Here is a 15,896-nt window from a genome sequence, read left to right as displayed (position 1 = left end):
CTGCACTGTCATCCACTTAGAAGATAGCACATAAGGACACTGTTACCTGGGCAAATCTTCAGCACAGCCACCATGAAGTATGGTTACCTTGTCACTTTCCATTTTTCCCATAGTGTGTGCAAACTGCCCTCATCTGCATAGAAAGGTATCATAATTGAGGAAACAAAATGCACAAAAATGTCCTTGGTTATTCCACCGCTCAGAAATATAGGAGAGAAATAATTTTGAACCAGATACACAGAATAACACTATGTCACATGGACATGGAGTTATCGTGTTAGCATATTATTGGAAAATATTTCCTAGGACCTTGACATTTATTCACTTTTTGTTTTCAAATTACATGTACCTATCTATTAGTTGCAAATTATTTTAATGCACCATTTACCAAAGAAAGGCCATTTCTTCTGAAAGCTTTCATTTGACAAGTAACTTGTAAAAATATTCACATTGTGTATTTATTTTCCCCTTCTAGTCCAAACTCTAGTTATCTTAAACTGTGCAGTTTTAAAAAATCATAACAAAAAAAGCTTCCTCATTGTCATTCTTGTCAAAACAGGTTTACCAGACTTAGGTAAACTTAAAATAGTTAGTGTAAAAGTTAAAAAGCTGATTTGCTCCTTCCAGCGTGTTTGTTGCCTTTTTGCCACAGGAAAATTGTAAATGTAAACGTATTCCCTGGGAGATGAGCTGGGCTGCAATTTTCAGCTAATTGGGAGAAGCAGCCCTGAGTTGAGCACTGTCAGGCTGATTTGAGTCTTAAGATATGATGATGATTATTGTGTCAAATGTAATCAAGAATGTGGGCTCTGAACTGACTCAAGGGCTGGCTGTTTTTAATTCAGGTTCGTATATGAAGTAGACCTCTGGTTCACTGATAGTCACAGCTGGCTGTAGAAGAGAGCAGTTTTTAAAATGCTATTTCATTCTCTGTGGAGCTGTAGGGATCAGAGATTGGATGCACAGGGAGGGGACACATCCTCATTCTCTCCTGAAAAATTCTATTAATTTTCAGTATAATAAACTTTATCTTGAGATTCCCCAGTGGCTCTGTATCGGTGGTTTTCAAACTTCTCAGACCCAGTGCCACCCCTCTTTTCTTTTTTAAATAGCAAACACTTTGTAATACCTTCTTTACTATTATAAGCCAAAATATGTAGACAACATACCCTACTTCTACAGGCAATAGTTTAAATGATGCCCTGACTCTATTTTAAAGAGAAATAAGAGTCATTTATAATAAAATAATATGTGTTTTAGTATGCAGTTATTCAGGCAGGATCACACTGGAACACAAGTGAAGTTTTTAGAGCATGAGACTATGAATGCAGTATGAACAAATGCAGAATGACACCATTGTGTTGTATGGAGACTCAAATACCATGAGGGGCATTGGTCATCCATAGTGTAACTTTCCAAAATGCTGAACAACTCTTGGCAAAATTCCTAACACCATGAAATAAATTTTTTCTTGGATTGTTGTGGCAGTTAGTTTCATGGTTGAAAAATTCAATGTCTTAAAACCGTGAGAAAAATACGTTTACATGTAAAATTGAGTTACGTTCCAGGTTTAGGTGTTTATAAACAGGGTTTCCACATACATGCATGTCCAGTGGGATATTCCAAAGTGCTGTCAGACTTGGGAGAGTTCTTTGTTGTACTAGAAGTCTACCATCTTCATTCCCTCTCCACAGAATGCCATTATAGTAACACTCTTCAATCACTGTGATAGTCAAATGTCCTCCCTCAATTTCTAGAATGCCTCTTTTTTGTGGTCTGTATAATTTGGTTAAATATCTTTCCAGACAAAAACTGATTTGTGAATTAATGAAATAGCAGTATTTTCGGAGCACCTAACCTATTTCTGAGTGATACAGTTGCCATTTTTACAAGACTAAATGAAATTACCATTTCAGACCTGCCAGATTGTCTAGCCCAATCTTTTAAAATTCTGTGATTATCACTGCAATTATAATCTATTTTCACCACTTGAATGGCATGATCTCTATAAAAGGGTGGTGATAACACTCATCTATTCTCCTTCCCCTCACACAGCTATATCAATCGCCCTCTAACCAGTTGTTGATAAATGCAGTTAAATTTTATGTAAAAATTATAAGAGATATTATTGTAGCTGTACAAGACATTTAAAATGCTAAATGCAACTTACGTGGAGGCTATAAGAGAAATATGAACCCATTTATTGAAGAGATTCGCTAATTTAGTAAAACAACACAGATATACCTGCATACAGGGATAAATCCGTATTGCCTAAATTATTGAGATAAAATAATGTTTTACATTGAAAAACTTTTAGACAAGTAGGTAAGTAAAATGCAGCAGTCTATTTGCATTTCATCTGGGCATTTGACAAAGTCTTTCATTATATTCTTGTGAATAAGTTGGAGAAATACTGGCTAGATGCAAGATAAATTGGATGGCTCACAAGCCACTTCATGATTTCACGCAAAGGATGTCGATTAACAGACCAGTGTCAGGTGGTGATGGAAGATCTCTGGTGCTATGTCAGAAGCTTCTGTTCTCAACCCTGACACACTGGATGTTTCTGACAGAACATGAGTAGAACTACAGAGAGGCCCATCAAACTTATAGGTGATGAAAAGCAGGGAGGGCAGAAGTATTTTGGGTGACAGAAGCCAAATGGGTGTCTGGACAGGATGAGTTTTAAGGCACTTTTGGTACTTTATGTCTGAAGACCAGGATCAAACTTACAGGCAATCTGAACATTTGCCAAAATAATGGGTTAATTTTGACAGAAGTTATTATTTATATGCTGTCTATTTCTTTAATATACCTAAAAAGTATTGAAATAACATTTTTTGCAGGCACTCATTTTGAAAATTCAGAAAAAAAATTGTTAACTTTCGTGGAAGAGTAACAGAAACTCAGTCATTAACAGCTAAATACAATGTGTTGCCCAGTAAAATAGTCCACCCCTTCACTTTCATGGATAATGTAAAATTTGATGAAAGAAACAAATTCCAAAGATTGAATATCTGCGCATTTACAAAGCAAAACACAATTTTGGGCACAGAATTGCTCATTCTCATTTTTAAACATCTTGGTTATAACTGAATAATAGGTTTTTATAACAAAGATGATATTTTCAAATTACTATGAGGTTCAACTGAAATAATTTATGTGAAAGCAATGTTTAAACTTTAAAATTCTCTATAAATATAAATTATTATTCAATAAATTCGCATCAAGAAAATTTTAAGTTTTTTAAGAACAAGGACCTGTGGCCTTATTTTTAGAAGCTGTATACCTTATCAATAGTAGGTTTATTGATTTTAATTAAATTTATTGAGTATCTATTAAATTGCCAGGAACTGTGGTGTGAAACTTTGCCCTCAAATAATTTACAGTAAGTTGCGGTTGATGAATGGTGGTGATGATGATGAATATCCAGACTATAGTAAGTAGTATATTCATAAGTCAGAGGATTCTTAAAACCAGATGCACCCTCAGATTCATCCTTTCATGTTGTACTTCTAATTGAAAAAAATAAATCCTAAATTTATGACTGTTCTTTATAAATTTTAATTGATCTTATAAAAGGCCATCAATACATTTCAAAGTATCTAGGTCTTTTAAATGCAATTTTTCACCCTGGTAATTAAAAGTACGAAAGCAAGAAACTTTAAATCTTTATTTTGATAAATTTTAATTAGCTCAAGCTATTTGTAATCCCACATCTTGTCTTGTAAATTATATCTGAGCCTTTAAAATAGGTTTACAATTAGAAGGGCAATTCTTTTAGAATCTACTTAAACTAAGTCACTTTGAGAAATTAATTCATTGTTCAGTTGGTTTTATTAAAATGTATTTATTTCAGTGTAAAATGTCTAGTAAAGCAATGTGCGAAGTATTTTATTTTCATGTTAGAAATTTTATGTAAAACACATCCCAAAATACATAGACATTCAGATAATCTCTGTATCATTAACCAACATTTATTAACTTATCATTTAGAGAAGACCAAAATTGTATGTACTATAACTTTATATAATTTCATAAGAATTAAAATATTTGATTAATGCCTGTAATGCCTTCTTTCTAAATCAGATCCTCAAGCTTACCTCGAGTTCAAAGTTCAGTATTTATTGTAATCCGTCTCATAGATGACAGATGAAGATGATAAGCAAAGGAATAATAATTTCTTTTATCTTTTCACACATATATACACACATACCCCATAATCCTAATTCATATAATAGTAACAGAAAACAAAGGGCTTTTGAGAATAGCAACATATTAATATCCATTATATTTACTTCACAGGGAGACTGGCAAGTCTACCTTGAGAGGTAATGTCTTATAGTACAGTGGACTGGATTGTTTCAAGATTTGTCATTTATTTTGGCAACTCACCCAGCCTCCCTGAAAGTCAAGTTTCTCATCTATAAACTGTTCATGATAATTACAACCTGCCTCATTAGCCTCATCAAGCTATTTAAAATATGAAGGGAGATGATATATGTGGATCCTGTCAAAGGAGCTTGAAAACCGCAGAACATTATTTTAGTGTAAAATGCTATAACAATAAATGTTGAATATAAAATGGCTTTTTCTTTTAAGTTCAGGAGTACCTGTGCAGGTTTGTTATATAGGTAAACTCATGTCATGGGGGTTTGTTTTACCGATTATTTTGTTACCCAGGTATTAAGCATAGTACACATTAGCTATTTTTCTTGATCCTCTCCCTCCTCCCACCCTCCCCACTCCAGTAGGCTTCCATGTCTGTTGTTCTTCTCTGTGTCCATGTGTTCTCATCATTTAACTCCCACTAATAAGTGAGAACATGCAGTATTTGGTTTTCTGTTCCTGCATTAGTTTGCTAAGGACAATGGCCTGCAGCTCCATCCATGATCTCTGAACAATCTCCACACTGGTTTTCACAATGACTGAAATAACATACACTATAACCAACAGTTTATAAGTATTCCTTTTTCTCCAGAACCTCGCCAGAACCTGTTATTTTTGACTTTTTAGTAATAGCCATTCTGACTGGTATGTGATGGTATCTCCTTGTGGTTTTGATTTGCATTTCTCCAATGATCAGTGATGTTGAGCTTTTTTGCATATGCTTGTTGGCCGCATGTATGTTTTCTTTTAAAGTGTCCGTTCATCTCCTTTGCTAAAAGGGCCCTTTCAAAAGTGTGTTATTAACCACAAGAGAGTATTAAGAGACTAGGTAATAAAAGTCACAAATATTTCAATATCATAATTCGGAATTTAGATCAGCGGTTATGAAATTGTTCGTATTTCCAAATTCCACTGACAGAACTCTACTATAAGTTTATTTCATCTGTTGATATGTTTTTAGCCACTTCTTTCTTTTAAAGTGAATCTGTTGTGTGTTTGCCGTTTGATATTAGAAAATTGAACCTGCCTGCTTTGCTGTCTTCTGAATATTATGTATCAACAACCAAGAAGCTACAGTTAGTTGTTTTGTTCTGTTTTTCTCTTAAGTTATTGTGGATGAGGATATACATAACTGCACAGTCTTAACAGGTTTGTAAGAGATGATCTTAGGCTCATCTTTTAAATTGGTTTTTATACTATTTTAAACAAATCCTTTTAGAAGAGAAGAAAAGCTACTTAGTCTATCAACATTAGGAAATATATCTTTAAAGAGTTTATCACTACAAGTAACCAAAACCAACTTAAAAATTCACATTATACAAATCACTGAGAATTTATTTAGAACAGAAATGTGTCCAACTATAGGTCAACACAAATTTTAAGTTTGTAATTATCTGGGAAGTAGTGTTAACTGTATTTTTTTCTAAAGATCCTTTACAGTTGTATAAATGCCCAAAAGGATATATATATATTTTTATTATTATTGTACTTTAGGTTTTAGGGTACATGTGTACAATGTGCAGGTTTGTTACATACGTATCCATGTGCCATGTTGGTTTGCTGCACCCATTAACTCGTCATTTAGCATTAGGTATATCTCCTAATGCTATCCCTCTCCCCTCCCCCCACCCCACAACAGTCCCTGGAGTGTGATGTTCCCCTTCCTGTGTCCATAAGTTCTCATTGTTCAATTCCCACCTATGAGTGAGAACATGTGGTGTTTGGTTTTTTGTCCTTGAGATAGTTTACTGAGAATGGTGGTTTCCAGTTTCATCCATGTCCCTACAAAGGACATGAACTCATCATTCTTTATGGCTGCATAGTATTCCATGGTGTATATGTGCAGCCGTCCTTTAGAAAATGTGGCACATATACACCAAAAGGATATTTTGAGTCTCTGTATATTAACCAAACCAAATGTAATTTATTACTCCCAACATTATATTTCAGCCTCTCCAAATAGTACCTTTTGGTATTGTATCAGCAGAAAAATATAAAATACAGATCTTAAAAAGTATTAATCTCTTTAACATTTCAAGAAAGAAAAAAATATATGTGTGTATAGAGATGTATATTTCATCTGCTCATAACACTGTGTACATTTCTTTATCAACTAATTTTTTTCAGTGATTTATGAGTTGAAATACAAATCAAATGAAATGAGTAAGCAAAGTAAAGTAGGAAACACATTTTCTACTGCTGTCTCCTAATGCAGGTCTTTTCAGGAAAGTACTAATGGTTTTAGGGAAAGTGTATAATTACGGTTGTTTCCCTAATGATAAATTTGCAAATCTCTATTTTAAAAACATTCATAAGGTTAAAAAAATAAGAGATGAAATGTGTCTTTCAAAATTCCTTACATGATTGATAATGCCTATATTCTCTTACTATCTAAAGTCTAGGTGATATGTATATTTTAAAAAAATAAAATAAAATGTCTGTATCACTGAAGGAAGTTTACACAGATAGCTTCAAAGCTGTGGTTTATCTTTGGAGGATTAATCTATTTCTCATGCCAGTGTGTTGCTACTGCACATGTCATCCTGTGGTGTCTGGGGTGACGAAAGATGGGAATGAGTTTTCTGAGAACTAATCAGCAATACTTTGGGAACATTTAGGTCATGGTTTCCAATTAACTCTGGAGAGTTTGAGTAATTTAGTACCAGACCTCAAGAGAGAGGGGATGAAAACCTCGTTAATTCATATGTTGGTGAACGGCAAACCAGCAAATTTGCATTAAAAATGGATTTTTATTTTAAAGCAAAGACCAGCTAGATCTTTTCTGCAATAGTTTGGGTAGGAGAATATCTTTGTATGTATGTGTTCCCTTACGTGTAGGTATTCGTATGTTTCAACGACCCTGCATATGGCAGTAACAGAAAATCAAATTTGTGCTCTAAAATGAAGACCAAGATTCAGTGACATAATCTTCCTGTGCCTTTCTTTCTTTTAGTACAATGAATATATCAGAGAGGAGTGTATTCCAATATCTGTCTTCAGAGTTACTAAAACTTCTTTTCTAGAATGCAAGACTTGGGCTATACCCCCCCAGCTCTGCCACTTAACTTGTATATAACCTTGGGAACACCATTACAATTCTCTCAGAATCAATCTCTCCAGCCCTAAAATGAAACCAGCAGAAGCCTGTACTGTATATCTAAAAGGTTTTTTATTTTTATGAAAATTAGTTAGGCAAACTTTTATTGAGCATCCATCACTCTATTTTGAGATAAAGCCTTGCTGGATGATCTCCACCACTTTTGATAGAAAGAATAAAACATGTTTAAGATACATTTATCACTTGTTTGGCAAATTGAGATAGAAGTTTATGAATACAGATTGATACATGTTACATTTGAGCTACTGGTTGGTAAGGACTCCAGATGGTTTATAGCCTTAATTACATTGTAACTCTAGTTAAATGTTTACCTATCTGTACCCTCTATTAAACTTGAATATGTTAAATACCAAAGTCCATGTATTATTGGATTTTCTGTCACCATCATCAGGCACAGATCCTGGTACACAATAGGTATGGAATGGATGCATGGATGAATTATTGAATTAGATGTTGGTAGGCATGTGGAAATAAGAATGAGGTTCAAAATTAAAGATAATCTGTATCGAGTTTAAAGTCATTGGCAGAGAATGAAATATCCAGCTGAGTATACAAAGAAAAAGAAGGTAGGTAGAAAAATGGAAAATATCTTATGAAGTGATGATAGAATAACTCTGAATATGTTTGAAAACATATAAAGAGTTATGTGGATGTTAGCTTTAAAAATTATCTTCCATGCTGTGCATTAGATCTGCCATTCCTCATGCTGTGGATGAAAAGCAAGCATCAGAAGTTAAATTAAAATGATGTCATATATTCCTCACTTTACAGTTTCATAACAGAGGAGAAAAGAGAAACATTCTCTCATTGCCACCACCCTTCTCCAGTCATATTTCTAGGTAGATGTTGCCCAAAAACAGATGAAACCACAGAGTTGGTTTTGCTAGGAATGGACTACTAGTCCGGGCAATGTTGACAGCTTTTGCTTAGATTCATGCTTCTCATTAGTGCACATTACTAATAGAATTGCTAGAGATTAAAAGGAATCCTTTCTACAAAGTGCTGTATATCCATAGGTGACAAAATTCTAGCTTCCCCTCACAAATACAATATAAAGTTATGTTTTAAAATCAAAATGTAATTTACTAGCAAACTAGTAGGAACTGTTACGGTTACAGGAAATGTGAATTTCAGATTAACTCTGGTTCTGTGAGTAGTGGTTGATATGGCAAGAATCATTTTGATCTTATATCCAGGTGCTACTAAGGTCTCTCTGACCTATATCCCACCAAAAAAAGGAACAAAATAATAGTCCTTTAATCTTTCTCCTAAAATATCATAGGAAATGATAGTGGTTAAATTGCAAATCAACTAGGAAGGAAAGATTCAGAGTATTTTATGTGGTTACTCTATAACAATGCCAGGGCAGAGTGAAAGTGTTATTTAGCAGAAGACTGAGTTCTTTGAACGTTCCTAATTTATCACATTTTAAAAATAACCTGGGCAAAATAACCTTTCATGTCAGATTGAGCCTTTTTCTAAAAATACTCAATATGTTTCTGTAATTATACCTACACACTTACAATCCCACAATATAATGCACCGATAAAGTATTTTTCATCCATATATCTAATAGTAGAATAGTGTCTATACAATAATTAAGCTCTTTAGGCTTACCCTGGAAAGCAACAAGTTTCCCTTCCTTTTACCCTTTTTATGTATTATGTTGGCCATAAGAAATTGATGATATTCAACTCAATGGAGTCTTAGAGATTTATTCAGAAATAACATGGTGTGTGTGTGTGTGTGTGTGTGTGTGGCGGGAGTAGGGTTCTAATGACAGGTCAGAACATACTTATCTGATTGCCTCATTGATAATCAGGTCTTAAAAAGAAAATGGATGTGCTGAAAACATGCCTTCTGTGATTCTTTACCTTCCTGTGCATTTGTCTCTGGATAAACACTTTCTTTGGCAGGTATACGGTTGCACTAAGCTTTATAGCTCCAACACTCTGCCCCTTCAGTAGATTCTTGCTTGTAACTGATGATAATGCAAACCTGTGTTATCTATAGGTCTCCTTAAAGGGCAACCAAAAGTTCAGTAGCAATTCAGGCATAATTGCTGCATGTGAGAATCCTCCATCTTGTTCCCTTTGGAGACCACATATATTTCTTAGGCAAGTATATTTTTAAAATCCTTGTTCAGCGTGACAATTCAGGAGGTCAGGTTCTCCCAGAAAGCAGATTCTGAGAAAGTGATTAGCATGAAGGAATTTTATTGGAGAGTGCTCTCAGGATTAACACCTGTGAGGGGAGGCAAGGAAAGGGAGCAGGATTGGGCAGAAGGAGAAGCTGGGCTACCATACAGTCACAACTATAACACAATCAACCCTCCGCCTCTCCTTCCTAGCCTTCCCCAGGAGGATCTCTGAAGTCTGAAGGTAGAATAGCCCTTCAGAATTGTCCTGAGTTGCAGCAAGGGACCCAGGATTTTATACTCCACAACTCTCCCATCAACCAATACGTGCAGCCCGTCTCGGGGACACAGTGGGTAACTTTGGGCTAGGCACCTCTCTTTAGCTGAGGCCAACTCTCAAATAGGGATAACAGCTGAGGACTCTCAGCCAGTAGCACTACCGGCAGCTGGAGTCAGAAGTATTTCAGTCCTGAAAAGGGGTCTGGGCAGCCCAGCTTAGCATCTACTATGCCAGTCGTTCTCAAATCTGGTCCCTGGCAACTGTGATTCTCAAGCTTTAGCATATATTGGAAGGCTTGCTAAAACACAGCTTGCCGGATTTTACCCACAGAGTCTCTGATTCAGTAGAGCTAGGCTGAGGCCTGGGAATTTGCATTTCTAATAACTTCTCAGACGTTGCTGGTGCTGCTGGTCCGTGGACTATGAGAACACTGTTTCACGCTGCCCTTATTTACGTACTGAGAACGGTACACAGTGCTCTTATGAATAGAATGGAAACCTTTTGAAATCACATTATTCCTTACTCCATCAAATTCTCAGCTATTTTCTGGGCACCATAAAGCTGGAATAGCTGATTATGAAACTTCGTTATGTAAAAAAGTACTTAACCAATACAGTAGATTCTGTTTGCAAAGCATTATTACGGTTTCTAATATCTGGTCATTGTTACTTGTAAAATTCAGCCAAATTTTCTCCAGGGCCTGTAGTTTGATAACTTGGACAAAGGAATTTTGAAAAAATCTAATTCAAGAACTTTGGTTTTTTTTCTAAACATATCTTTTTTTTCTTTATGATTCTTATTTTTACATTTTATTTATCATATAAGCCACTTAAACCCATATAGTTCAGGAAAATTTAAAACTATATGATACATTTAGAGCATGTTGAATGCACAGATACGGAAATTAAGTATTCTTGACTCATTCTAGACTAGACCTGGCACAATTAAAATTTAGGAATTCAATGTACACACACACATAGATTCCGAGAGAAGTGTTGAAGCCGTAAAACCCCCACACAAGCAGGAAACAACAGTCTTACCCATTATTCAAGGGGCATGTAAAGGAGCTCATTTGAGGAGATTTTCTGCTGTTATTGCCATCGAATTTTTAACGTATTTTCCAAATTAGAAAATATTCAGCCTGATGTTGTCAATATTTCAGACCACAAGGGTATCATTTAGGAAAATGGTTCCTTACTGTCCTGAAAGAGTTACTGTTCTTCTTCCCTAAGGGCCTAATTTACAAAGCAGCAAACTTGCTGGTAGGATTTGGCTGAAAATCGCATTGTCTCGGTAGAACTCTTTCATCTGATTTATGTGCATTGCATTTTGCAAATAACTCTTGGAAAGTTATTTACTAGTTACTTTCTCTGGAAGCAGAGGATAAGCGGCATTTCTAGTTTAAGGACAGAGGAGCTAAGATGCATCATGTGCAGCTCATCATGAAGCTGATGCTGATAAAATGCACAATATTACATTCTCTAAGTTTCACTCTGCCATGGGAGAATTTCATATTTTTAAATTTTGTTTGAAATTGGACTACATTAGAAAATATGTCAAATGTCTAACCCTGCATTTATATTCTGGGATGTGACAGCTTATTTCTGTTCCAAATTTTGCACTGGAGATGGAGTAAGTCTTAATGCAAACTGCATGAAACTGCCACTTTTATAGGTCAGACCCAGTCAATTGTCAGCAGTTACACATGGTTCAAACTGTAAGGTGCATGCCCAATTGTAGCACTGAGATTCCTGGAGTTGTTGCAATGGTTCTGAATTTTTCAACTATAATACATAAAAAGATAAATGACTCTTTTGATATTTCTCCTTGCGTTGATAGTTTGCCTGAAAACTAGATAAGCAGGGAGCCGGCAGTCCACGTTAGCCCTTGAACTACATGAGGTTTGATTTATTTGCCCAACCAGAACCCTACACTACCTTTCAGCTGTGCAGTATTAAAGTTTATTTAGGAGTTGATAAATAGCTTAGTGCAATGCTTACTTTTTTCCAGTAGCTGCATCCTCATAAACCTATTCTACCCTCCACCAGTTAATGCAGACAGAAGATTTTTATCCAGTATGAGCACTGAAACTCCACTGTGGAAGACTGTGTGCTCAGCAAAAACCTCACCCATGATGAATAAACAGCTCTTCCGGGGGCTTTGCTGCCGCTGGCTCGGCAGGAGTTGTTTATTGCCTGGTTTGCACATCCCATGATAAAGTTGCTGCTGAAATAAATTGCAGTTTTGCATAATTATTGACAATCACATCTTAACAAGCAATGTGTATCATATTCAAGTGTTCAATTTTTTAAAATCCATTTTTGGCTTATGTTTAATCCCAGAAAGTGTTTGTGTAGTAATAGAAGGCAAATAAGACATTTAAATAGAGTACTAATTTCTTCATTGCAGACAAAGTTTACCTGAATCTTTTTCGATAGGACTGTTACTGCCTAAGGCAATTTTCCTTTCTAAGCTATTATTATATAGATATTTGCTGAGGGCGTATGTGTGTGTATCCACAATACATGCATTATATATATATATATATATATGATCACAAATATGAATACATTTTTAGAGTTTTTGTCATGAAAGAGTTTGTTTCATCCTTTTAAAATATTACAGGAATGGGGAAATGGGATATGGGTAGAAGGAACTAACGTTTTTGAGTAACTGTAATGTATAACTGTATAACATGTGGGGCACTCAACTTCACAGAAATTTTTTATTTTAATTCTCATCACAGCAATAGATATTGCAGATGAGAAACTGAGAATCAGAGAGGTAACTTGCCATATCACATAACTGGTAAGGAACACTGGGAATTGAACTCAGATCTGCCTAGTTTTTAAGACTCTACTCTTTTTCATTACACATAACATTTTTATTTTGGAAAATGTTCTCAGTTGTATGATCAAGTAACTAAATATGAAACTAACACAGCAGTTATAACTAATGTCATGCAAAATGATAGTTTGCACAAAATGATAGTTTCTATGAAATGTTATTTCTTCACTTGTTAAGTCTTTCTGCCTTTGCCCTCCAATGCCCTTCTTTTTGTCTTTTCCTCTAGTCTTTTCCTTTTGACTCTAGGTTTGTGTTTTCTTGACTTTTCTCCTTGCATATCAAATCCTTGTTTTCTGCCTCAGAGCGGTATCAAAGACAAGCATGGTACAGGGATTTTAGGGTTTTAACTATAAAGGTTAGTCTCAAATTTGGCAGTGTATTAAAAATAAGCTTTCAAAATTGACCAACAAAAACCACAAAATTGAAAAAAAGATACTTTGAACTTTCAAATGTTCAAATATACATATATGTATTTCACATATATATATATGAAGCCTCCTCTGTGGAGAGGAGTTTATAGAAATCCGTAATCGTCATTCTTGCATGCCTTTCCCCATATAAACACCTTTAAGTTAAATAAAAATGAAAGTAAATAGACTGCACAATATTATAGTTGTTGCTTAAAGGAAGAGCTGTAGCAACAACTCACCCCATTGTTGGTATATTACAATTTAGTTCCTCCATCTTTCTCTTTTTATGGAGTTCACTAGGTGCACCATTCTGATATTTAATAATTCCATCTGAACATTTGGTCCTTTGCAGGGTCAGTGAGCGAGAGGCTGCTTTGGAAGAAACTCATAGATTACTGCAACAGTTCCCCCTGGACCTGGAAAAGTTTCTTGCCTGGCTTACAGAAGCTGAAACAACTGCCAATGTCCTACAGGATGCTACCCGTAAGGAAAGACTCCTTGAAGACTCCAAGGGAGTAAAAGAGCTGATGAAACAATGGCAAGTAAGTCGGGCATTTCCGCTTTAGCACTCTTGTGGATCCAATTGAACAATTCTCAGCATTTGTACTTGTAACTGACAAGCCAGGGACAAAACAAAATAGTTGCTTTTATACAGCCTGATATATTTCGGCATTTGAACAAGGAGGAGAGAGGCAGAGGGAGAAGGAAACCTCATTTATAGTTCCACTTAACGCCCTCGTCTTAGAAAAAGTACATGCTCTGACCAGGAAAACATTTGCATATAAAACCAGAGCTTCGGTCAAGGAGAAACTTTGCTCAGAGAAATAACTTAGGGATTGGTTTATTAAATTTTAAAAGTTGACATTTTTGAGTGTTTATTTAATATTTTACAGGGAAAGCATCTGTATGAATTGTCTGTTTTATTTAGCGTTGCTAACTGAATCAGTTTCCCTTCATTACTTTCAAATATGTTTTGAAATGTTAATCTGGCATTTTGTAGCTTTCTTCCTAACATGATCTGTGAAAATAAGAATGAGATGGCTAAATTTGTCATAGTTAATGATCAAACAATTTTCAGACAATTGTTTTTCCTAGAAACAAAAATTATTTCCATAAAGTTCCATATACATAAACAGTGAAAACAGAATGTGGGGTAGTTTTGTTTAAATGAAGTCTTGGTGAGAATCATATTCTGTAGTACAAGGAGGCTCTTAAAGTTTGTTCTCAATACCCGATGTAATTTTCCTGAACTATTATGGAGTTTTGTTATGTACAGTTGGTTTTTCTGACTTGATATAATAACTTTACTAGTCTCTCAAATACAATTTGGATATAAGTCATTATAAGAAAATGATTGATTTTTTAGAGTAACTTGATTTTTTGATATTTTTAAACTATTATGAAAAACACAATAGTATACTCTAGTTTGAAAAAATAATTCCAGAATCAAATCACAATAAGCAGAAGTTCTTCTCCTCTCTTCCTCCTATCGTTCTCCTTCTCCTGTTTTTCTTTCTTGATATGATAGTTGATCTACTTTGCTGCTCTGGTGCATATAGTAGGTAACAGTGGCAATTTATGGCTCCTGAATTTATCATTCTTCCTTCATCATCCTGCTTTGACCCCACTTTCTCCTCCAAAATGCATGTTGAGTTAGTTTGATCATTTGGAGGTAATTTGTTTGGAACAATATCAGACTTTATAGATATCTCCCATGGCTTGTGATAGAATATAAGGGCAATGCAAATGTAGAGTTTTTTGCTCACTCTTCGATGTGTGGTTAGACAATGCACTGCTGTAATATATTTGGCTTAGGCTATTTCATAAATAAAATTTTATTATAAAATATTGTAAATGCTGATAAAGCCACTCCAGAATTTTAATAGATATGTGGGTTTCCCGGCCAGTTGCGGTGGCTCACGCCTGTAATCCCAGCACTTTGGGAGGCCGAGGTGGGTGGATCACCTGAAGTCAGGAGTTCGAGACCAGCCTGGCCAACATGGTGAAACCCCGTCTCTACTAAAAATACAAAAATTAGCTGGGTATGGTGACCTGCGCGTGTAATCCTAGCTACTTGGGAGGCTGAGGTGGGAGAATCGCTTGAACCCAGGAGGCAGAGGTTGCAGTGAGCCGAGATGGCGCCACTGCACTCCAGCCTGGGTGACAGAGTGAGACTCCATCTCAAAATAAATAAATAAATAAATAAAAATACATGGGTTTCCATTTTACTCATCAGCTATGGTAGGTAAATAATAAGCTTTGATTAAGTCTATTTTAGTCTATTTTTAGCAGATTACTTTGAAAAATAAAGAATAACCCAATGACTAAAAAATCATTTTATGTCAGGGATTTAATAAAACAGATCTTTAAATAGTGAATAATTCTAGTTGAGGGCAAAAATACATCTATTTTCTACTATACAATTTGTATTTATATCTGCTGTATTATATAATGAAAATTTATCTCTATTTCTAATCTCGAGAAACTGCAAGCTTCTGAATCATTAAAGGGAAGATTCACCATGTGTCCTAACTATATTTACTATGGAAGCATGGAAAATAAATATTTTATGTTTAGATTTCTGATCTCTCTTTCAAAAGCAGTTGGAAATTATGCTGAGCAACTGTCTTAGCTTATCCCATGTTACTCAAGAAAATGTATTTATTCATTTTTGTCCAGTGGCTTAACCAAACCAAAGTTTATTTGTTGCTCACG

At 35.2% G+C, this 15,896-nt stretch overlaps 1 protein-coding gene across 2 annotated transcripts in view; it reads left to right on the top strand.

Moving 5' to 3' along the window:
- DMD (dystrophin) overlaps positions 1–15,896 on the top strand; it is a 1,770,560-nt gene that overhangs the window by 1,238,538 nt on the left and 516,126 nt on the right. For both annotated transcript variants that reach the window (XM_030807549.1, XM_030807550.1), the window contains one exon: positions 13,534–13,723. In XM_030807549.1, coding sequence (XP_030663409.1) covers positions 13,534–13,723 — 190 coding nt within the window. The remainder of the gene's footprint in view (positions 1–13,533; positions 13,724–15,896) is intronic.

The sequence above is a fragment of the Nomascus leucogenys genome, chromosome X (genome assembly GCF_006542625.1).
Source record: "Nomascus leucogenys isolate Asia chromosome X, Asia_NLE_v1, whole genome shotgun sequence".
Lineage (NCBI taxonomy): Eukaryota > Metazoa > Chordata > Mammalia > Primates > Hylobatidae > Nomascus > Nomascus leucogenys.
Note: the sequence above shows the minus strand (reverse complement) of the source record. Positions and strands in the feature narration are given on the sequence as shown.